The sequence below is a fragment of the Nicotiana tomentosiformis genome, chromosome 9 (genome assembly GCF_000390325.3).
Source record: "Nicotiana tomentosiformis chromosome 9, ASM39032v3, whole genome shotgun sequence".
NCBI lineage: Eukaryota > Viridiplantae > Streptophyta > Magnoliopsida > Solanales > Solanaceae > Nicotiana > Nicotiana tomentosiformis.
The window spans coordinates 82,933,752-82,959,861 of record NC_090820.1 but is presented as its reverse complement, the minus strand read 5'-3'; the positions used below and the strand labels follow the sequence as shown (position 1 = coordinate 82,959,861).

General features: G+C 35.9%; 1 protein-coding gene across 1 annotated transcript; it reads left to right on the top strand.

The window, feature by feature from the left end:
* The first annotated feature begins 15,383 nt into the window (after nucleotides 1-15,383).
* On the top strand, nucleotides 15,384-21,858 carry LOC104104547 (E3 ubiquitin-protein ligase MBR2-like). The gene is made up of 7 exons (XM_009612657.4): nucleotides 15,384-15,585; nucleotides 17,074-17,144; nucleotides 18,335-19,462; nucleotides 20,205-20,255; nucleotides 21,046-21,120; nucleotides 21,196-21,333; nucleotides 21,419-21,858. The coding sequence occupies exons 3-7, from the start codon at nucleotides 18,422-18,424 to the stop codon at nucleotides 21,548-21,550; spliced, it is 1,437 nt and encodes a 478-aa protein (XP_009610952.1). The 5' UTR covers nucleotides 15,384-15,585; nucleotides 17,074-17,144; nucleotides 18,335-18,421; the 3' UTR covers nucleotides 21,551-21,858.
* The last annotated feature ends 4,252 nt before the right edge of the window (nucleotides 21,859-26,110 follow it).

The window sequence follows — 26,110 nt, the reverse complement described above, 5'->3', positions numbered from 1 at the left end:
TATATGTATACTATACTATAATATAATATATATACATCTTACTATATATAAGCTATATTCGATTTATATACTATATATACATGTATATCTACTATATATATCTTGTATATCTAGTATACTATGTATATATAGTATATCTTAAGATATATTTGACAGCCCAACGCCTATTTTTGACAGTCCAACGTTTTTTTTTAAAAAAAAAAAAAAATTAAAAAAAAGGCCGTTGGGCCCGCTAGGCCCGCTAAGGGGACCGGGCCGGTCCCGGGCCCTGGCGGGCCAAACGGTCCCGGGCCTGGCGGGCCCAATCATAGGACCGGCCCACGAGACCGGACCAGGCCCGCTAAAACCGGACCAAACGGTCCTGGCCCGTTTAGCCGTTTGGCCCGTCTGGCCCGCGGTCCTGGGCCGGTCCCGGGCCTGGACCGGCCCACTTGCCAGGCCTATCATGTATGTATAAATCTAAGTCCTTTAATGCTTCCTAGTTACTGTTTATCTTAAGAATGCCGGATCTCATCTCATACTGTTGAACTTTTATCCATCCATTGTTGATTCACCTCAATGTTGATCTACAATTTACCACTGATAACTTGACCTTTTATGTAACACTGCCGCTAGGGCTCACGTCGCATCGAGGAACATTTGAAATGATTAGACTGATCCACCTGGGGGCGATACCATGCTTCCATAACCATATTTCATAGCATCCCAATGTGATTCACCTTACGTGGGTATTTTAATCCTGTACAATTCATGAAATCCCTTCAAATCATCACTCAATCGAAGGCCCAAACGCCATCCTTCATTTATCACAATTATACCCTCATTCTACTACCAGGGCAACATTACATATCTTTTAAATGCTATTAGTCTTAGATTCTTTTGAGTTCATTCAGGCTATACTGAGCTTTCTATAATTTAGAGAAACCATCAGCTCTCTTATTTTCATGGGCTTAATCCTAAGGACTTATCCATTCTCATCACCTTCTTACTCGCCCTTTCTTATCCTTACTCCTGTCTTCCTAAAACCTTATCGCTTTACCATACATTAGCTTGTGACCTACACATATTCATTTGTACTACTTGCAACCTTCCTTCAACTTTCTTGCACCACAATTTTCCTTATGTTATTTTGGAACATCAAGCGAGACATCACATCGTCTCAACTCCTCTTTACTCTTTTAACTAGACCTCTCGATACATAGAAACCATAGGCCGGGAGGTATGACACCAATGATACCGCTATCTATCCTGGATACTGAATCCCAATGCTTCTAGTCCTCTATCTGAAGTATGGATTATTCGCAACCTTCTGCATTTGAGTATCTCGTACGTTGTTCACCTTTACCTTACTTACCTTAAAATCTTACATCATATCTTCTATCTCTTTCATGACCTCTCTTTAACACATGTATAATTCACATTCACAACTTGAAGCTCTATTATAATACTTGCACTTTTGGTGCATACACAATCCGGTGGAAAGTTCATACTGACTTCTTATGAGGCTGGTACTCTTCTAATTGGCTTTATCGTAGAGCCTTTATTGAATATGGCTGTTGTACTATCTCTCTTGTACCTCTGATATTAAGGGTGATTCTGCAATATTCTAATCATGAGGTCTATGATTTTTTGGGTCCAACAATCAGATTCTTGATTTATTTAGTTAATGTAACTCTTTAGTTTCATCTTCCCTCTGATCAGCATATATGTAGGCTTAAGCTATCTTCCGATCTGCGGCTCATGGTATTAGTTATCACTTTAGCCTTTCATAAACGCTATGGAATATCCATGATACCATCATCTAATAATTCAATCCCTTGTCTATGACCTCGACTCAATTCTTTCTTTTAACTTATACTAGAGTCTTCTACGACTGTATGATTGTCAATATATATGCTGCATGGATAATACAATCTTCGCCAACAAGTCCCAATACCTTATCCAAACTTATCCAAAGGCTCGAAATGCCACGAATAACATCAAAATCACGAATCGACGATCAAAATCCTTCTCTTAACTTTCAAACATTCAATCTTCGCCGAATGCGTCCGAATCACAGCCAAACTTCACGTACAAGTTCTAATTAATAACATGAACCTTTCCAAGGTCCCGGAGCACCGCCCAGAGCCCAATAACACTATAATCCATTCCATGTCAAACTTAGCAAATTTTAAAACCTTCAAAATACCAACTTTCGATATTAAGCGCTGAAGCGCTCCCAAACCATCTGATACTCAACCCGAACATGCGCCTAAGTACGAAATCACCTTACAAACCTATAGGAACCTTCAAATTCTGATTCTGAGGTCGTTTAGTCAATAGTCGAACCTTGGTCAACTCTTTCAACTTAAAGCTTCCTAATTGAGATATCCTTCCAAATCAACTCCGAACTTCCCAAATACAAAATCAACTACACATGTAAGTTATAATATATGAAGTGAAGCTACTCAAGATCTCGAATCGCCGAACGACATACTAGAATTCAAAACGACCGCTCGGTTCGTTACATATTCTAAATAATAAAATATTACTTAGAAAATATATTTTATATATTAAGTTTTTTTTATATATATATATAGTATATTCATGACTTGGTGGGATTTGCATTATTTTTTAATAAATTTCGCACTTTTGCTTCTTGGTTATATGATTATCTTTTATTATGGGTTATACTTGTATTTGATGGTTTACCTAGCGGGTTAGTTTATGTGTCATGAACCGGATCATAGGCCCATGACCTACTAAAATCCCGGCGCGGATGTGAAATCTGCCAGGGCCAGCTCAGTGCAGGTGCCTCACCCTGCTCCTCAATGACATGATCCCCCACTAGATCCGCTGGTGGCATGACGGGAGCAACTCTAGGACACCCTATTAAGTTTTTTTTATATATATATATATAGTATATTCATGACTTGGTGGGATTTGCATTATTTTTTAATAAATTTCGCACTTTTGCTTCTTGGTTATATGATTATCTTTTATTATGGGTTATACTTGTATTTGATGGTTTACCTAGCGGGTTAGTTTATGTGTCATGAACCGGATCATAGGCCCATGACCTACTAAAATCCCGGCGCGGATGTGAAATCTGCCAGGGCCAGCTCAGTGCAGGTGCCTCACCCTGCTCCTCAATGACATGATCCCCCACTAGATCCGCTGGTGGCATGACGGGAGCAACTCTAGGACACCCTATTCCTCTAGAAGGAGTTGGAGCTCTCCTTCGGCCTCTAGCAACAGGGGGAGCAGCTCCTCCACTGCTGGGTACATCTGCCGCGCGCGTTCTCACCATATGTTAGAGAGTAAGAGAAACATACTTAGCACAACATCAACTGCACGATGGGAGATGAAGAAAGAGAAGTTTCCTAACACCCTATAGCCTCTCGAAGATAAGTACGAACGTCTCTGCACCGATCCGCAAGACTCTATAAGGCTTGTTCATGGCTTGTGAGACCTATGTGAACCTAGAGCTCTGATACCAAGTTATCACGACCCAATTCCTACTATAGGCCGTGATGGCGCCCAACATCGCCGCTAGGCAAGCCAACGATGAACTATGCATGAAAATGTTCATTTTGAATATTTTAGAGTAATTGATTTTATTTCATAAGAGAACGATTAATAGGTGATTGTAATAATATAAAGTATAAATTAACGAAAGAGTAAAGTAGTGAATTTTGACCGTCCCTTTTTAAATTAATTTATTTATACTTAATAATTTACAATAATTATTTTCAAAGTGTTTCCTAGTAACAAATATGTATTTTTTAATAATTAATCAAGTATTAGTTTTAAAATTAATCGCATAGTATTAACATTATGTAATTACAAATATATTTACAGTTTTTAAGATTATTACAATAATTTTTATATATATATTACATAGATTCTATAGTTAATTTGATAAATTACTCTTTAATTTCAAGTTAATTAGATTATTGTGTGAAATTCGAAAATTAGTGTTACAATTTAGGAAAACAATGCATTTTTATAGCTAATTAATTAAAGTAATTAGTAGTATATATAATAATTATAATTTTTACCACATTTATTAAAAACTATTAAGTTTATTTAAACTAAATTAAAAAGGGGTTAAAAGACAAAAGGGCCACAATTGTAATTCCTAAATCAAAGACAAAATGGCCATTTTTAAAATTATTTTTGGCCCAATTTCTCAAGCCCAGTCCGAAATTACCCAACCCAAACACTCATCTCTTTTCATGTTGGCAATCCAAGCCATCCTATTTGCACCAACCATGGCACGCCGTGTCACCCTCCCTCACCATTCACATAAGAAGCACAAACGTATTGGGACGTTGATCCATTTAATCGACGACTCACATTTATTCTCTGCTTCCTCTTTTAATTTTAATACCCGTCCCCCAGAGACCTAATCTTAACCATACATATTCTTTTGATCTAACGGCCACTGATTTTCCCACTTGAAAATATTTCTAAAAAATCCAATCGCCAAATAATCAGAGTCGTTGATCAACAGATCCAACGGCTCCCGTTCCGTATCTCACCTTTAAGCCTAAAGACTAAACCAATCCCCCCAGAAACCCTAATCATTTCCCCCTCACTCGACCACCCTAATTTCCCAAAATGCTCTCTACTCTCCTCATGCCCTAACCCATCAGTCTCCAAAACCTTGCACAAAATTGTGCAAGGTCATCTCAATCAAAGCCTGAAATTCCTATATGTCCCCTACTATCCGCGAATCCTGCTATTCTTTCCCATTTCGCCGAAAGAATTTAAAAACCAAATCAATCCTAATACCCTAAATTATTGTTACTCAGCTCGTATGTTCTTTCCTATGTGTTTTCAAATCCATGGCATGCATGGTTGAATTTCTTCAGCACCGTCATCATTATTCTTGTCCAGAGGTTAAACGCAGTGACCTCTGGACATTAGGGTTTGATCGTTAGTTCTTTGCCTTTAATGGTCGATCCCTCCTCTCAGGTAAAATGGACCCTGTTTTCCCCCTTTGTTTCTTTCTGATTTTCACTCGATTTGCTATCATCATCTACTATGCATCACTCTCCACAACTTATTTGAATTTGTGAAGTCCTAAGAGCCTTCAATGGAACTATAAATAGAAATCTTTAATGTTCTCACCAACACGACCTAACACTAAAATCATCTACACAATCACTTAAGAGCAATTTTGAGATAAAAAAACCTAGGGTTCCTTACTATTCTTTGCCTTTTCGTTTCTAAGTACTATTGCTGCTTCGACCTTGAAGTTTTTGAGGTCTTAAGCAACTAAGAGATCCTCGTTTGGTCTACTGCCCTCGAAAAGGTCAGTGTACTCCTTATTTCTCTCTTTTAATATGTTGTTGATTTTTCTGTGAACTATAGTTACTTATGATGCTTACTATTAACATGGAAATGTTTATCTTTTGTTTGTGACAATATGTTGTCTATCTATGATCATGTCCTGCATCTTGAATTTTTAATTAGTAATTAATCAAATTATTATGTGATTCCATGTGACTTTCATTTCTGAGTCTAAATAATCTGCACAACTAAAGTAGTAATGTGCCTTGAATGATTGTTCATGCTCACATAAACTTCATAGCCTTTCATTGATGATTTTGCAGTGACCTTTACCTTTATATGTTACTTCTCTATATTATGTTAGTCTTGTGGTTGAGTTTATTGTTTGATAATCATAACAGAGATGAATATGAAGGTTCCTAAGTTCATATTATCTACCATGAGCATGCAAATCTAAGTGCTTAGGTGCTTTTCTTCTCTATACTTGTGTCTGTTAACTTTGAAAGCAACTTATGGGTTGTCACTATGGTATTCTCATGATCTCATCTAATTATTGGTTGAATCTATTGACCTAGTCTTGTTTGAGTTGAACTTTCTTCTTTTCAAGAATACCAATTGCTCTACTGTGCACATTCTGTTAGGATTAAATTATCCTCCCTTCATAAAATAAGTCATGATCATGTTTTGTTATAGTTAACTGGTGGTTGTTTAGTTGTCTCATGATTAGTTAATGTCTTCAGATACATGTTTAATTCAAAACTTACTTGGTGTAGTACTTCCCTGTCTTTAATCTCTTTGAACTACTGCTGGTTTTGTGAAGCTTACATACATCTATCATTAAATTGTCTTCCATAAAAGTAGGACTTAGTTATTCTGTTATAATCAAGTGATAATTGTTAGAAGCTGAAGCATGACCACTTCATACTTAGATACTAAGTTAGACTTATGTTTGAGTTAAACTTGTTTTGATGAGTTACTTCCTTTATTTGTAACTCTCTCTCTTCATGACATGTTTAACTTGATCTTGTAATGTGAAAATCTCCCTTGTCTATATGAAGTCATAACCTCACTTGAAGTGTTGATGTAACTAACTGAATTCTGTATGTTCCTGTTTGATTCCCGATTTCATTCTCTAACCTGAACCACCCCAGTCTTTTCCCTATTGTATTTGAAACTAAACCTAGTCCTTAAACCTTATAAGGTCCTTTGTTGATACTGTCTGAACATGATGACTTGTGTAAGGTTAATATTGTTAGGAGTATGACTCTATTGAGTCCTTAGGAATCCCATATTTAAACCTGTGAACTTGTAGTTATGTTGAGAGTTTAATCATGTTTCTGATATCTTATGTAAGAGTAGCCAATCATAACTGTTTTGCCTGAATCTTTATTGATGAACTTTAAAGTGTTAAGTATTATTATCAACCCATGTATGTGCTAGAATCAAACCAATCAGTTCACAATTAGTTTTCCAGAGACAAGAGCAACTGTCTCTTTGTGTTGTTGCATATATGAACCTTGTATAGCCGGCCTTCCCTTTGAGTGTGCTCTCCTCTAATGTTCAGACCTTTACAATATGCTTGTGATATTTCTACTCCTCTCATGTGTGCATTCGAAAGTCGGGCCTTTATATTCACTTGACATGTATTTTTTTATTTGGTATCAAATGTAGACTGTGTGTTCTTATGTTAGGAAGGAAAGTATATTTTTGTGGTAGGTAATGCTATAGCATTTAGTTTACATTGAAAGGGCCTCATTGGCATTTAAACCTATAAGGAAAATATGTTATTAGTGTTTAAGGGTATTTGGGAGTGAAGTTTAACTCTAGGTTGGGCTGCCCTCCTCAGCACAAGCATTGCCCTAGGTCTTGAGTCCTTTGGAAACTTTGAAGTGTCGGTGGATTCAAAGGGTGCATCGACCTTGAGTAGAACTTCCTCCTTAGCCCTTAATTCATTGACACATTAGGTTCTTTAGGGGTTTAGTGTTTAATGACAACGAAAAATTTTCAGTGTAAATTATTTGCCATGTATAACTGTCACATTAGTATATTTTCCCATAGTATTTGAATATTGATAATTTCTTGTTCCAGTCATCTGTTGATATATGTTTCCTGCATGTTTGAATGTGCTAAAAATATGGAGTATACATCTAATGACTTTTCTTTATTTTTGGGCATGTACATCATTTGGGCCTGCTGAGTTCCTAAAGAACTCAGGCTCAAGCCAACCTTGTTGCATTTTTTCTGGAGGGTTCAGTCAGCTGTAGCTGTATCTTTTAATGCTGGGCCTACCTTCTTGTGGTCCAACCATCAGAGTCCACTCTTCTTTCCCCCATTTCCTTTGTTATTATTTATTGCTTCCTTAATCTAGTTTACTGCTTCATTACTTTTACCTACTGCCCTTGTCGTTTTATCGTATTTTGTTATCATGTATTTAACACTCATATATTAGATCATGTACTTTACCTTCATGCTTTAATATCAAATGAAACATATGCAAGCTTTAAATAATATAGGATTTAAAGGAAATTAGTTAGTAATTAATTATTACTTCGCTAATTATAATTTATTCATATCATTACCATGATCTCGCTCGCTTGCTTTTTCTTTAAGATTTTTGAAGCCCAGAATTTAATCAAAACAGCTCCCCCGTTTTCAGAAAGGAAGATTAGAAAAGAATCGCGGGTTTTACTAACAAGAGGTAAATCAGATTTTTATAAAAAAAACAGTGAAACACTATCGTCCAAAGAATGGATTTCCAAAAGACTGCCTCTTTTCAGATTTTTAAAATCAAGGTACATTTAGATTCACTTTCTTACAAATATCTATTAGAGTTATATAAACACCATATTTCCTTAAATCGACCGCTTCCATAACTTAATCTCATTTTGCAAGCCTTATAAATAAAGGACTACTTTCAAAACTCGTTTAACCTATCTCTAGACTATTTTATAATTTCACAATCCCTCTTAAGTCTTACATACCTTTATATACCCTCCCTTAGATATATATAGTAAGCCGTGTTTTTAATAGTACTTAGGCATAATATAAATAACTGATTCCTTAAAATTAGTCTAAGTCCTATGGAGCTACCTCAGGTAGATTTTAAGGGGTGCCTAACACCTTTCCCTTAGAAGAACAAGAACCCTTAACCATAATCTCACTGGTTAGCAGACCAATAAAAATGTAACTTAGTAATTAAATAGGTACCGTAATATACCTCTAAATATTAGGTGGTGACTCTCTTTCATCAAACAACAGAGAAACCACAAGTTGAATCCTATCTTGACTAGTAAAAAATAGGGTGCAACAAATTTAATACTCAAAACCATATAATATCTACTAGAATATTCCCAAAACCCAGTGTCACAAGTGCATGAGCAAACTAGTAGAATATACAAACTTTTTAAGAACTACTGTCTGAAACAAAATAGACAGAAATGATAAAACATAATAAGAGAGGGCTCCGGGTGCTGCGGAACAAAGCATGGGAAAGCAACTCACCACTAAGCCTCCGGGTAATGCGTTTACGCAACCGGACGAACTCCAGATGCACCTGCCTCAGAACCTGCACAATATGTGCAGAAGTGTAGCATGAGTAGATAAACAATATGTACCCAATAAGTATCTAGTCTAACCTCGAAGAAGTAGTAACGAGGGGTCGATTTCGACACTTACTAGTGGACAATATACATAATGTACAAGATTATTTAATAGGCATAAAATACAACATCAATGATGGAATAAAATGCAATAATTAAATGCCATTTATCAAATAACAATCAAATGTCCCCAGATATCACATACTAATCTCAACAAGTAAAGCTCAACATGTATTTATAGATCCTCAAGTCATGAAAGACATATCAAGTGTAATCGGACTTCGGGTGACAACACGCATGAGTTATGTCGAGGTGGTACGACCCCATCCATAATAATTGTGTACATACACTATCAAGGTCGTACGGCCCTATCCATGGATGCATACCTATATATATATATATATATATATATATATATATATATATATATATATATATATATATATATATATATATTTACTAATCTCAACAAGTAAAGCTCAACATGTATTTATAGATCCTCAAGTCATGAAAGACATATCAAGTGTAATCGGACTCCGGGTGACAACACGAACGAGTTATGCCGAGGTCGTACGACCCCATCCATAATAATCGTGTACATACACTATCGAGGTAGTACGACCCTATCCATGGATGCATATATATATATATATATATATATATATATATATATATATATATTGCTGAGGCGTTCGGCTCGATCCACAGGAATAGGGATACTCTTCGGATTTCGAATTTCATATTTACAACTTCGAGGTAAGCCCATGAAAAAATATAATTTCCATCAATAATTAAACATCCCGCCAAATCTCTAGTAATGAAGCTCGATTTAACATAATCTTTAACCAAGTTTACTTATTAATACAAGCAATTAAACTAGCAAGCTGAGTCCAAATAGTGCAAGTAATAGCATAATAAAGGCCTATGTCTACCCGGACATAACATGAATTTTAGCTACGCACAGACTCTAGTCACTTGGTGCGTACGTAGTACCCACAATTTGTAGCAAATAACAATTTAAATACCTATGGGGTTAAATCCCTCTTACAAGGTTAGCCAAGAGACTTACCTCGTTCCAAGTCCACTTCCGGTCCACAATCACTCTAAAAGCCTCGAGCCGGTGCCGAACAATCCAGAACTAGCTAAAGGTTGTACAAACTAATCAATAATAGCTCAAAAGTTCATAATTTAACTATTAGAGTGATTACCCAACCCAACTTGGAAGGTTCCTAAAATTCACCACATGGCCCACGTGCCCGGATTCCGAAAACTTTCGTAAATAAGTATTACCCATAACCTCACGAACACAAATATATAATATTTACCCAATTCTATAATCATTTTCATGGTCCAATCTCATTTTTATCAAAATCTAGGTTTTTCAACCAAAATCCTAATATTTCCACAATTTACATGTTAAAATCTACCAATAATTTATGTATTAAGCTCACATTATATATAAATCACTTATCTCCAATAGCTAGGTAAAAATAACTCTCTACAAAGCTCCAAAATCGGCTAACAAATGAGAGAAGTGAAGGAAATAAGCCAAGTCCCGATTTTTAAATGACACACTGCCCAAGTCTGCCTTCTTAGCTATCGCGGACAAGCCATCACGATCGCGAACCCAGAAAAAGTCCTCTTCGTGATTGCGAGAAGCCACTCGCGAATGCAATGCACTGAGCCGCCCACTCACCGTAAACATGTGCCTCCACTCACGAATGCGAAAGGCAACGGAGCTGCCCAGGCCCAGGTCTTCTACGCGAACGCGAGGAGTCGACCGAGAACAGGAAGGCCACTGGTTCCAAGACTTCACGAACGTGACCATTTCTTCGTGAACGCGAGGGACCTTCTGCGTTCACGAAGCACACCAGCAGTTTTGGACTTAGCTCTGGGCGGTCCGAAATGCACCCGAGCCCCCGGGACCCCGTCCAAATACACCAAAAAGTCTATAAACATAATACAGATCTGCTTAAACCCTCGGAATACGTAAAATAACATCGAAACTAAGAATCGCATCCCAAAACCAAATTGAATCAACTTATGAACTTCAAACTTCTTAACTAGCTCCGAATGCGCTGAATCATACTTAGAATACTCGGAATGACACCAAATTTTTTGTACAAGTCAAAAATTACCATACGGACCTATTCCTAGGCTCGAAATTCCAAACGGACCTCGATTACACTAAAGTCTACTCCAAACTATATTTAAAGAACTTGCAAACTTTCAATGAACTATGTTTCAACATTAAGCGCCGAAATACTCCTGGATCACCCGAAACCCGATCCGAACACATGCCCAAGTCTAAAATTATCATACAAACCTATTGGAACCATCAAATCCTGGTTCTAAGGTCATCTACTCAAAATCTTGACTCAAGTCAAACTTGGCCATCATAGGCTACTATTAAGGAACTGTGCTTCCAAGTTGTTGATTTTCTCCATAAAAGCAGACTCACGCGCTCTCCCACCGCAGTTACAGTATCATGCAGTTCAGCCTATTTGGCCTTCGCCTCCTTAAGATCTTCATGTAATTAAGCTGTTTCTTGGCTGTGGGCCATTCTATCTTGCTCGGATTGCTCTAATCGAGCTTTAAGCTCGCTCATTTGAGCAATTTTAGCTTTCAGCACCGAGAGGCACTAAGCAAGTTGATTCCTTTCGGCCAAAAGTTGATTTCATTCTGCAGTAAGTTCTCTTTATCCAAAATCAACTTTTGTATGCCCTCGGAAGCAATGAGGTTAAACTAAAAAGGGTTAAAGCTAAGGTTTTGAAGGCAAAGTTTAACAAATAAAAGGAAGAGAAGAATGTTAGATAGATACCTTAGTCGAACAGTGCATATTGTTGTTTAGCAGACAATCAGCAGAAAGGGAGTCCATTTTTCTCCAATCTTTTTCCGTGGCCAGCGGTTTTAGGTAGTTGACAACCTCCACCGGCTTGGAAAGTATGTGTCACTCATTTAAAATTGTGAGTATGACACTTCGTTTACCATTAAGGTTTTGAGTGGGTGCCGGGAAAGTGTTCCGTAAATTCCAATGATCAGATGACCGTGGGGAAGGAACGTCTTTTGTCTATTCGGTTGGGGCCGATGGAGAGGTAGTAGCTGGGGTAGAAGGATATGGAGTTGAAGTTGGCTTAGAAGTTGATGGAGGAGGTACCTTAGGGGTGGAATTCCTTTGAGTGAAAACGTCAACAGGATCTCGAAAGTGAGACTCGACGTTTTTAACGATTTCCATTTCCGTGAAGAGTCCTTGAACTTCTTCCGGTTGTGGTGTGTGAAGCTCTCCCGGCTGAACACACGGTTGAGCCAATGAAGATCTCTTTCTTCTTTGAAGAGGAACTAGTTCATTGTCAGTTCCTTCATCAACAAGGACCACAATGGCTGGTCTGGCTGGAGTTTCGTTTGTTGAAGGCTTCTCTCGAGTCCCAGTCGTTGTAGTAAATTTCCTCTTTGGTTTGTTTTTGGGCTGGGGACTCCGAGAGGAGGCACCTTCACCGGAAGCGAGAGTGGCTTCACAAGCTCTCTTCCAGTCAAGAACATTTTGCAATACTCATTGGGCTTCCTCTGGGTCATCGAGAACCTCAATGGCGGGGCAAACGGAAGATCCTCTCGACAGACCTATTTATTGCGAAAAAGAGTGAGTAAATTGATTATAAGTCATGTTGAAAGGTTGAAAGATTGAAAGAATGAAGGAAGAACTTTTCTTACCATGGTTTTTGGCTTTCCAATTAAATCTGGGAGCCATTTCTTTTCATCTTCGAGATTCCGGTGTATAAATGTCTAAAATTTTCTGTATCCATTAGGCCAGTTTATTAGCCTGTGGTGGTTCCTAATTAGTAGTTGAAATAAGGAAAATACAAAGTTAACGAAGGAGGGATGTCTTTTTTAAACACGGAAAGGAAAAGATATCCGAAGACTTACGAAAAAGGTTCCAAGATTCAGGAATAGCAGGTGCTGTTCTCGGGAGGATATCTCTGGTAGCAATGACAACGAACTGTTCCATCCATCAACGGTCGTTATCATCATCAATGCTGGTAAGGATAGCATGGTAGCCGCGTTTGCTGAGTTTTAGCACAATTCCACAGAAAATCTTTGGGGAATAGAGGTTGATCAAGTGTGCGAGAGTTAGGGTTTCCCCGATCTCGGAACACAACTTCCGAAGGCAAGCCACCATATTCTAAACTTATGGGGTCGACTCCTTGACCCAATCTCAAAGTGAAAGTGTATGTATAAACATACATAAACCCTGGTTTGGAGAAGGTGATCCTTTCCCCCGTATTGGGGGCGAAGATTTCAATGTTATTCCATTCGCAATATTCCTTCACGACGGGAATGCTAGAAGGACAAAGGGAAGAAGGATATCTGCGAACAGGCCAGTGTCTGTCATTTTTGGGATTAACAGGTTCTTTTTGGACTTGAAAGTCTGATTGGATATTAAGTTGAAGAGGTATGATGGAGTTAACGGTAGGAGGTTCAGATTCGACATCAACTTCCTTTTCTTTGTTCTTTTTAGGGCAACCTCCGTAGAGAAGGCCAGTGTTTTCGAGGACAACGGTGTTAGAAGACATGATAGTAAGAAATTTGAGTAGGGAGATTTTACTGAGAAAGATGAATTTTGCAATAGGGTTTGAGAAAATTGGAAGAAGAATAAGAGTTTGTAAAAGTGAAAAGTAGGGGAGAAGTTTACAAGCAACATAATTCATTGTCATGATTGCCTTGAAAATTGACGAAAATATTTGCCAAATCAAGGAGTAACACGTGTTCGGGTTATTAAATACGAAGAGACGTGCGTCCTTTCAAATGTGAGAAACTATTCAGAAACATACTCGCTAAGGAAAGAAGTTTTATCTACTTCCTGAGTAACACTAAAGTATTATCACCGAAAAGTAGGGGGACTATCCGTATATGGTAAAATTGGTCAGCGATAAGTAGATGAATTACGAGGTAACATGTGTAACTGGAGACAACAAATAAATGAGTCAGCAAATAGTTGGCATCGGATACAAACATGAGCTCGGTGTTGTGTAAATTTTGAAGGCATGGGAACCGATAACAAATGTTTGAAAGGGAGATATCGGTTGAGAAAGACAACATTTAATGAGTAGTCGTTACAAAGAATATCTATATTTATAGCCAACCGTTATGCATCCATCAATGACGATTTTTTTTTCATTTAAGAAGAGCTTGATTTGAGGATCTTATCTCCCTAAATAGAGCTATAAATAGGAGAATTAGTATCCATTGTAGATACGAAAAAATCATCTGTACTCAAAGGCTATAGTTTGTTCTCCTTTGTTCTTAACATTGTTCATATTATTGCTTCCGGAGAGGCTAATCGTACAATTCCTTTTATAATCTTGACTCTATTCTTACTTATTTCATATTTTTAAATCAAATTAATTCACATGTATATAAACCACGTTACAAATTCAACCGTACCGTTTTACGGATAAACATTATTAGTTGAAAAAGACGTACGAACCATAATAGTAATGACAAAATCATCTTTTTATTTTAGAGAGCAACGATATCTTTTGGAGTTCAGTACAACACAAGAGTCAGGATTGTGCCTAAAATCTAAACAAAAAGAGTAATTTAATAAATAAATTTTCCTATAAGTTTATCATCCAATACATGTTATCCCAATTAGTTTAATCAATAAACTTCCCTATAATTTAATAAATGCTATCCATGTAATCTTAACTAAATTTTCCTGACAGTAATGACAGGTCATCTTGTAATTCTGGGTCAACAATATTTTTCGATTTTTCAAATTTAGTACACAAGAGTCAAGACTTGCGCCAAACCCTTAAACAAAAAGAATAGACTGGTTTATTATGTTCTATATTAAATTCCACATAATTAAATTAAGATGCAAATTTCCTCATAAGTTAGATGTACACTATTTGTGCAGAAACAAAAATGATAAAATGATCTTAGTTAGTTAAATACATAGAGTGATCTAGTATTATTTTTTCTTGGGTTAGAAAATCAGTCGGAGATGATTTTATGATATATTATAAATATTCTTTTAATTATATGACCATTTTAACGAGAAATCGTTAAAATAAAAGAATAATCACGTGTTACCATTTACAATATTAACAGGCGAAAATGATCTTACAAAAAGTTCCAATATTTTAATTAGTGATATTATGTGTTATCGATCCCTGCGGAGAAGACCTTATAACTGAAGGAAAATTACATTGATCTCCTGCGACAATAAAAATTTATAATGAGTCTTAAAACCGTCATTCCCAACAAATATATAAGGAGATGGGTTAATTAAATACATGAGATCTTTTATTAAACTTTGTTCTCTTGAGCCCTACTGTTAATGACGAAATAATTTTTTTAATTATAGAGCAACTTTAATAATTTTTTGTCAACTTTAATTAATTGTTTTTTTTTAAATAAAAATAAAAATTTAGAGTCAACTTAAATAAATTGATGGAGTATTCATTTATTTACTGGACAAAAGAGCAAAGACCAATGAGCCCAGCAAAAGCCAAACAAAGGAAAGTGAATCGTTAAGCAAAAGACAAATGGTTAACAGCATTTTAAGTAATAACATATTTCATGTAATCTGATAAATGTAATCTAGATGGTGGCTGATGAGGAAGAAAATGGCAGTTTCACTACTCTGCTTCATCAGCATACAGCTGGTGATACACAAGGCTCCTCTCTGGTTTGTTACACTCTTGAAAAGGTTGTAATTATTTTCTTGCCACTCTCTAAATTTGAGAAATTTAATCACAACAATCACTTGCTTAAATTTTTGTATAAATTCACCCCCTCCCTTTGGCCTTTCATTTTTCACACATTTCTCCTTTTTTGCTTTCTTGTAAGAAATGGTGAGTCTTGTTTATGGTTTTCATTGGTTCTTTGTCTTTTTTTTTTTGGGTCAGTAGAATGATCTTGTTGGTTTATCTTGATGATTGGTTAGCACCAGTTTTTTTGGTTTTCATGCATGTGTACATACCCTGCTTGTTTATGATTATTTTTTTTATAATGGTGGTGTCCGGGCTAGTTTTTGCGCACCTCGATTATTCCATCGGATACCTGCTACCTCCCATCCAAAGGTATCGGGTTTGTTTATGATGAGTTTTTGTGGATTTAATTTATTTCCTGTTTCATCTCTTTTTGGAACAAGAATTGGTTTTCTGATGATGTCTCAAGTCATGAATGTTCTGTCATTCATCCCCAGATCATTTTTATACCTTGAGTTGGCAAGTTTTTGGGTGTGTGTGTGTGTGTGTGTGGGGGGGGGGGGGGGTAGAGAGGATGTAAGTCCAAACAACACCAGGTTTTCTCGACTCCACCTTTGCCTAAATGCTTGAGCTATGGTAGAATCTCCCTTCCAGAAAAAAGATTAAGAGTTTTCAAGTTGAATACGAATTTTTGGTTTCTTTCGTGTTTTTTTGGCAACATATGTGTCGCGCAGCGTGTGTGCATCTTGACTAATCCACTGGCTTGTCAATTATCATCATGTGCCTTAAGGCTTTGATAGATGATTTGGTTTTCAAAATTCAATTCTTTGGCCACCTCGTCTTTTGAGAGAAATCATGTTTTAATCAGATGCTCTCATCGTCTGATCTCTGAAAAAGTATTCTCATAAAACATGTAACCAGATTTGGTCGTGACACTGCTCGATGTGCTCATTAAGTTGTATGAACTTGCTTGTTTGAATCTAAAATTTTAAGCCGAGACCACATGTTGGTTTTAATACCACTAGATCCATAAGTTTTAGTCTATGCTTCTAAGAGGCAAATCATGGTTGTTCCTTACACTCCTGCCCTCGAGAGGTTAAGTGTACCACTTAAATAAGCCGGAAGAGAAAAGGTCCATACATTCCTTTTAGCTGTATAAGGCTTGTGGATCATTCTTTTCTTTTCCATTTGTTATCAAAATGATATCATTCGTATCATGTGGTAATTAGTCTACTGCTTATTTTTAGTGTTACTGTTCTTCCTTTGGTCTTAATTTTTCACGTTTTAAACTTCTCAAATATGATTGTTTCTGATATTTCATGTGTGAAATTTTATGTGTTTTTTGCCTTGTTTTCTTTAATTCCTTCTCCATTTTTATTTGTTTTAGAAATGTTTTCATATCTTTGTTTTGTTCTAGCATATTGTGTGGAGACTCAATTATAAAACTTATTGAATAGAGGCTAAAGTTGCTTATTTTTTTCTTGCAGCACACCAGCCACAAAGGCAAGACCCGTTGATTCTCAGACGCTCCTGCAACAAAGGTGTTGGCTGATTTGTGGTATATCCAGTCTTAGCTTACTAAAAAATTTCAACTTCAGTTCTCTGCTTAATTCAGTGTTTTGATTTATTTGCCATGGTCAATTTTATGTGGTTTGCGGATTACTGAGAAGTTTTGTTCAATGTCTCTATATGGTGTGTTTGCTACAATCATCCTAAAATTTGTTTGCTCTTTATTTGGCAAGTGGTTTTCTTGTGAACTTTTACATGGCATGTGTTTTACAGTTTTCGTAAATTCTTCAAGTTTAATTTGGAAATTAATATCCTAACTGATCTTTGGTCAACTTGATAATCAATAGCCTCAATGTGACACTATAGGCACACCGCTTTTACTTTTATATCTTTTCCTTTTTGGTGTGGAGTTGGGTAAGGCTGCGTACATCTGTGGGAATTCACTGGTTTTGTTGTTTTTGTTTTTGTTGTTGTTGTTTTGTGGAGTTGGAGGTGGGGGGAAGCTGACCTAGATGGTAGTAGAAATGTGAGCGTGTGTTTTGGCTTGTAACTATAAGCTCTGAAGATGTTGCGGTTAACGTTTTAATTTCCTGTAACGCAAGATTATTTATTGCTGAGTTTCCAAAACTATATCATTCTTTTGAAGTCAATGTCATGTCTCAAACAAATGGAAGGTTATATCCTGCTGACAACGTACTCGTAAGGGCATTCTGAAAATAGTTATGTTGTTCTTGTGCATAAAAAATAAGAAAACTTGAGGATGTCTAATGCTTAAGACTTGATATTTGGCAATGGTGCAGCGCGCAGCAACTCATATTGATTCTTCTTCTTAGTTCTACAAACAACTTATACCCATCTTATCCCCTCCCTCTATTGTACTACTATTAGAAATGATAATACGAGATTGTTCGTCGTTTTACTTTTGGAATTTATAAGAGCTTATGTGTGCTCTAGAATCCTTGTTAACTCAAACTTACATCGAACTTGTTCTTACATCATTGCAAATGACATACATAGAAGTGATGTACGTTTGAGTTTTACTTATAGATTTCACATATTTTAGAGCTTTTTCTATGTTTTTCCTTTTCCTTTTCGACTTTTATTTCTCTCTTTGTGCGCGTACCTTCTATATATTCTTGTTTACTATGGTATGACGAAATGTAATTAATTTCATTTTTCAAAGTCGTGTTTGAGCCAGTTTTATAGACATTTACACTGTATTTCGTGGTAAAATTTCAGGTGCGGCGAGAAATTTCAGTAAATTATCTGTGATAGAGTGGTTTAGCCCTTTTGAAGTAATCCACATAACTTCTTACGCATTCTCAGATGGGGAGATACAATTCCAATGCGGGAAATACAGCCTTTAACGGAACTCCTAATGGTAGCAATGATTTTGCTACAGCCCCGCCAGTCGCTCTTGGCGTTGGTACTGGTTTGGCTGCAAATGGGACTACATCAGTTGATTCAGAAAGCTCTTCTTCTGATTCTATCCGTATTATGATAGATCTGAATGTTCCATATGTTCCTGACAGCGGTGACTCTGAGATAGATGGGCCAGTTGGATTTGATCTAAATGAGGTGATGCATAATCAGCAGTGCATTTGCGGAAGAAAGAGAAAAGCACGTGACAGCACTTCCAGCAGCTCAAGCTCAAGCAATTGCCCAAGAAATCGTCATGTTCCTATTCAGTCAAACCAGATCGCTCCTAGGGGCACAACAGGAGGAATTTCCATGTCTGGAACTTCTCGTACTATGAGTGACTTCGCAAGAAATACCAGCCTCGGTCTTCCGGAGCGTCAGCTAAGCATAGACCTACATGGAATATCTGCTGGAAATACTCAGCGCTATTCACCAACTCCGTCGTGCAGGATGTCCTCTCTGCTAAATGCGACATCAGCTGGACTCCAGCCTTTGATTCAGACACGTAGTTCACCTGTACGCCGGATGACTAACTCAAGCTTTGCAGAGACATCTTCAGTTCCTCGTGTCCCTAGAGCAAATAATGCCGGGAGCTCTCTTCAAATGCAAGGCTTATGGCATGCTCCAACAGCTCCACCTTTTCAGAGTACACACTTTCCTGGAGCTTCAAGGATAGCTCTGGTGGAAAACACTACAGATTTGATGTTCACTGAGCAACATACAAACTTCCATAGTGATATTCCATCTGCTTCAAGATATCAATCTAATGCTGTTATTCAGCCTTCAAGTGGTGCAATGACAGATTTGACAGCAAATGGAGTGAGGACAAGAAGAATTGCTGATTTTCTGAGAAGACGCTCAGAGTTCAATGACATTCATCCTCCACCACTTCCCCTTGTAATTGGGGAAACTGTTGCTGCTGATAACAGAGATAGGCTGGTGTCTGCGGTTAGTTCTTCAATCATAACTTAATGCTGTTCAGTTTCTTAATTTCCTGATCTTTCAATCCATTCTCTTTCCTACATGGATTTTCTCGTTTATTTAGCCATCCATCTTTTGGTGCTGAAAAGTTTTCCCTTAAAATATTCCCTCAATCCGCCCTCTCCTTCTAAGTACACACTGCATTCAATATTTCCGAGATACTTCATCTCGTTGATGTGTTTATATCTGAAGTTCTTATGCATCAAAGTATACTTCACTTTATGATTAGGTTACCTGCTTTTAGTACACGTCCTTTTTTTTTTTTTTTAGAAAGATTAATTATTATGCTTTTAGTAAACTTATAGATTCTTTAAGATGTTGAATATCATGCAGTCTACAAGTTATGATTTTTTTCTCCTATTATTCCATCTGATGCTTTAGAGAGAGTATATATATACATATAGCATGAGCCCCTTTCGGTACATATTACCTTCTTATCTGGTTGAATTTTCTACAATGAATTTCCTAGATATTGTGTTGTATGTGGCTTGGTTTATGAAGTGTTTGCTTGTGCATAGGCTGTTAACATGCATTTACTGCACGTAAATAGGTTTGTGTTCATAATATCTACGTGTTGTTGACTGTTTTTGAAATATTAATTAATACTCACTTCGATTATCATTGTTCTTTTCCTTTGGCATATCTGAAGCATACTTTTTGTTTTCTTATAATTATTGGTGACTCTCACCCAATTAACTTCAACACATAGGCTGGTGCTGTGAGGGAGCCGGGGCGCAGAGATCAACCCATTGTTATCGAGGTCAGCATTCTGCATACTTTACCTAGTATGATTTTAAGGAAGGAGTGTGATCTCACTTGCCAATTCAACCTCTTTTCATTTTAGTGTTATTTGGCGAAAATAAGATTTTGTGAATTAAGACTTGGAGATATCATCTACACTTGTTGCCAGCATGATTGATGCTTGCATGAGTAACTTGTAACGGCTTAGCCTAACTATGTTAGTAATACTATTTTCATTTCCAATTGGCGATTTAAGAACATTAAAAGCTTGTGGTTCATAAAAATAGGGTTGCCAATAGTAATCTTCTCATGTTAGATATGCTCTTCTGTTACCATATTACATTGTTGTTGCTATTGTTTGTTGCTTTATTTTCACAGTTCCTTGAGGCGAGGGTCTATCAGAAACAACCTCTCTACCTTTATAGGGTAGGGGTAAGGTCTGCCTACACACTACCCTCAGTGGCGGAGCCAGAAATTTCATTGAGTGTCAAAATATATAAAAGTAAATATACCAAAAAAATTAAGGGGAGTCAATACATAGTATATCTACATATAAAAAAAATTACCTACCTACACAGTGTATTTTTTCCCTTCTTGTAAGGTGGCTCCGCCACTGACTACCCTCCCTAGTCCCCACTTATGGGATTACACTGGGTTTGTTGTCGTAGTTGTTGCATGTTAGATATGCTACTTCATACTTTGGTGTAAGACAAAGTGAAATGTAGAACTTCCATTCATATGTTTTCATGCAATTTTGTGTAAGACGGTATGCAAAATGAGTCATTGCTACTGAGAGCTCAAAATTACAGGAAGATGAAGAAGATGAACACGAGGCAGCTCAACAGGGTGCCATTCATGTTAATACTGAGAATCTATCTTATGAGGTAATGATTCGCAATACATGAATGTGTGATATGGTTTAAAGTAGTCAATCAAATAACGGGTGGTTTGTATTTTAGGAATTGCTGGCACTTGAAGAGCATATGGGAGATGCAAGCACCGGATTGAAGAAGAAAGTTATTTCTACACTTCTGAAGCAGCACAAGTATCAATCGACCAACATGAACGATAGCAATGACTCCTGCTGTGTATGCTTGGTAAGGAGCACCAGACTTTTTCAGCTGTCCTCCTCAGTTTTAAGCTTGCTTGCAACCTGATTCTTTCCTCTTTGGATGTGTATAGGATACTTTTGGCGACGGGGACAATGTTGGACAACTTGATTGTGGCCATGAATTCCATTATGATTGCATCAGAAAGTGGCTGAGGGGCAAGAATTGTTGTCCTATTTGCAAAAGGACTGCTTTGACACCATGAGATAGTATTTCATGGTTCTTGTTTTGACCAACCGTTTCTAGTATGCTCAAGAACAATTTTCTTTAAGTCCTGTTTTCAGTTGATTGGCTTGGCGGACAAGACGGGGGAGTAAAATTATCCAATTTTTATTCAGTTTGGTGTCTTTTGTTGTTTTTCAGTATTAATCAGATTGTAACTGGGGATATCTCAGTTCTAGCTTGAACAATGGTGTTTTGGGCTTTTCCAGTTTGCTGTTTTTGTGGATTTTCAGTATTAAGTTGGTGCTAGCTGGGACCTTTGAGATGCCAGTTTTTGCTTAAGTATTAATATTAAATACTTATGGGGATTTCAGTTGCTTTAATTTACTTGCCAATCTTTTTGCATTAAAGAATGTGTGCTTGAATTGAATGAATATGTGAATATGGATATTTGTCTTTATAAGTATATACATGCATGCAAAAGAGACTAATAAAAATGTATATATACATACAAGTAAACCACATAGATTTTCTTGTTTTGTCCCTTAAACCTATTTGACCATTTTTCACTCTATCTTGCTCTCCTCCCTCCCTTCCTGCTAATCTTTTGCAAATAACCATGCATGTAAATTAAACTAAAAGAATAGATTGTGCCAGTAAGGAATCAAGTTATATACACTACTACCAGTATAAAGGTGTTTTTTACATTACCAGTATATTTTGTAGTTTAATCAAACTATAACAGGTTTTTATTCTATCTTCCAGACTAGCATATGTATCAGACTTGTGAGTTTTTTCTCAAATCTGATCACTGAGTCCTACGGAATATAGAAAGTATTTTCTTTTTCAGGGTTGAAAAGAACTTTATTTCACAAGCATTTGAAGAAATAGTCATTTTGGTAGATGCATTGATGAACTCTATTAACTTAAGTGAATTGGGCAGATCTATGTTGTACTATGAGACTAGTGGTACTAGATATTCAATTTAGAGTAGTTTATTTTCCCCCTTAAAAAGCAACAAAAGTCTCCTTCCTTTATATAGAGAAGAGTAAACGTCTAGTATTAACTCTTCATTTAATAGCTTGTTAGGCCTAAGTTATAAAAATAGAAGTGTTTTTTCTCAAAAGTGTTATTTTCAAAAGTATTTTTGATGAGAATCAGTTTGTGTTTGGCTAATTAATTTGAAAAGCACTTCTGAGCAGCAATTAGTATTTGACCAATCTTTTTAAAACCGCTTCTAAGTGTATTTTTCTCAAAAGTATTTTTGGAGAGAAACTAATTTTTGATGCTTCTCCAAAACTGCTTCTGATTCTGCTCAAAAATATATATTTTTTCAAAAAGTTTGGCCAAATACTTCAACTTTGAAAAAAGTACTTTTTTTTTTAAAAAAAAAGGTGCTTTTGGATTTGGATAAGTTAATTGTTATTCGTTGATTACACAATGTCATTTGTACGGTTCTTCTTCCGGTACTAGTACGATAAATAGGATAAATTTACTATCAACTAAAAATATCCATTCTATTTATGCGATAACTCACACATAATGTAGTGCATCTCATATAAAATTTATTTTAAAATGGAGTTTAAGTTATACACACTTATCTATACTATATTAAAAGCACGAAGGCTCTATCGAACTGTTGTTCGGCTTTTATACCCTTCAAAACTTGATTTCACAAATAGTAATTTAATTATTTCTTTAATATTTAGAAATAAATATTTAATAAATCCTAATATTTAGTACTTCTTTCTATTCTTCTAGGTTTAGGAGACCTTTTTTTTCATAATTTGAAACCTACTAAACTTTAAATTCACATGGAGACTTCTCTTTGTTCCTTTTCGATTTAGAAGTCGTTTTTCTCTCTCTCATAATTTGGAACCTATTAAACTCTAGTTTGAAAACTGCAAGACATATATGTAAGTAATGAATTATTGCTGCAAATGTGCATAAGTTGCAGATTAACAGCTTGACGCAACAGGTTAGTAATATTTCATAAAAATAATAATTCCATAATTTATTTTTGAGGTTGATTTATTTAGATAGCAGTTCTTCTTTAATTGCGGTTCGTAGTTTTCTAACACTATTTTCTTCTTTATGTTGGTGTTTAATCCTATCTATCAATAGGGTTTTGGAGAATTTTGTTGCATTGACGGGAGTTGGAACACTGACTCGCTTATACTTTAAGATACAGATATTGAAAAGCAAATAAGGGTAGGAAGAAGCAAGCAGTGTCCTTATGAAAAATAACTTGAAGGATTTTAAACTTTTGATACGATTTTGAACTACATTTTTCTAACTTTTGATAGGGTTTAGAACTACATTAATTCGTTGGTGGCCTTTTAGATTAGATTTCAATTACCACCCTTGATAGCTGGTCGATTGATATAATTTTTACTAAGAAGAAGAGACAAAAAAAAATGATAAGAGACTAGAAATGAAAAGAAAATTGAAAAATCTTGAGACCGGGGACATAACCATTAAACTATAATTTCTATAAATTTATCATATAGTTTTAGTTATCTTCGGTGATTTTTCAAGGAGTAGTTATTGGCAAAATTCAGTGATGAAAATTTAGTTTTTAGACAATACTATTGCAAGTTAATAGAAGTTTATTGTAAATACACCTTTTGAGTAAAAAATGCTAATATGATTTCACTCATTATCCTCGTAGCACCATAGCAACGTATTCAATATGTGATTCTCTTTTGCTTTTGCTTTATTCTTATTTTTTTTGTTACTAGAATTTTGATATCCCAAATCATCTAAGAGATTGCCTAGCAAAGATTACCGAGAAAAAAAATTGTTAAGATCTCTTATCTATGGACACGAGGATCTAAGTAGAATTGATGCTTATGTAAAGACTATGTTGTGCGATGATGGGTTTAGGACTTTCAGTAATGGAGATATTTTCTTCAAGTACTATGATTATTAAGATAGTAAAAAGAGGAAAATACTTAGGTAGGGCTTAAAACAATAGCCAGTAAAGAGGAAAAAACTAACTGCATATGCAAACTAATGGGGCCTGAAAAACTATAACCAAAATAAAGCCAAGAAGCTTGGAGAAAAAGAAGATACTACATTAAAGAATAATAACCGCAATTTGAATTAATTTAATATAGCTCATGATTATTTTTGCGTTGATAGCTCATTGTTTCTTTCATAACTTTCCGTATTCTTGTGTATGATGTGGAGAAAGTAGGTATATATATATATATATATTACTATTTTAATGCATACAAGTGTTATATCACTACCTTAATTAATCGAAGTATTGACGTTTGCATATTTAGAAGATATTTAACATATTTGGATTTACTTATTACATCAATGTTTTACACTTATTTTTTCATTGCAATTGTGTGTTGAATCTATTTGAACATTAATTGCTATTAGACATAGTTTATTCTCATCGTATATCATTTTCTCGCTAACAGACGCTATTTACACGTGTAAAGCCCGTTCTTTAAAACTAGTAGTATAAAAAAGTTCTTTGTTATCAAGTGATCTTAAAGATATTAATATTTAAAAAGGTTACTTGCTGAGTATACTACTTAAACTTTTTAAAAAATTTCATTGTGTGAATATTGTTTTGACTGTTATTCCAAAACATATAGTAGTACATGTAATCTTTAACAGTAGCCCCACAAAAGGAGATAAGAAGAGACTTTTTCACAGCCAAAAAGGAAAACCAAATTTTATTGTACTTTGTTTAGTCATAGTTATCAACTAAACCTTGTGCATGTTGTTGGCTACTAGCGTACTGGAAGGGCAACCGTCCATTTCTCCTTGGCCTCTTATTGCACATTACAGACGCAAAACACACACACACACACAAAAGAAAAAAGGAAAAAAAGAAGAAAGAATAATTGGTGTTAGTTGAATTAAGAAATGTCCAGTGGCAATTGGAAGAAGTAGATCCACGAGTCTCGATCGGTCATTAGTGAAAGGGACAGGCTTTGGTCTTTCTTTATTCTCCAAACAAATAACAATATCCACTAATCCCTCGGACCCCGAGATTAACATTGGACTGAATCACTGAATCCATGACCATCTCCTATTTAAAATTCAATTAATCTAGATTTTTGTGGAATAAATTTCATTGGTATGGGATACCTATAATATAGGTCCATGGAATGTTTTCCATCCATTTTATCTCTAATTAAAGGCGGAGCGATTTAATTATTTTACTATTCTATATGATTTTTTTTATTTATATTCAATTTTGGTTGGTGATTAGGCAGGACATGACGCTACTTCAGCTTACTGAGGACATGACCCAGGATAGAAGGGTGTGGAGGTCGAGGATTAGAGTAAAATGCTAGTAGGTAATCGAGAGTTCCCCATTCTTTTTTAGTATTATTATTATTTTTTTTCGTATTCTTTGACCCGTAGTATTTGCTTATTGTTTTGTTTGCTCAGTGTATCGTATTTTCCAGTTTGTTACTATTTGATGATACTTTTTCTTTTACTTGTTATTTTTTTTGTTGTTGTTGTCGTTGTTGTCCTTTTCTCCTTTTCCTTATCGTTCTTTGTCCCCCTATTCTTTCTTTCTTCTTCCTCTTTCTTCTTCGTCTTCCCTTCTCTCTCTTTTCACCTTATATTG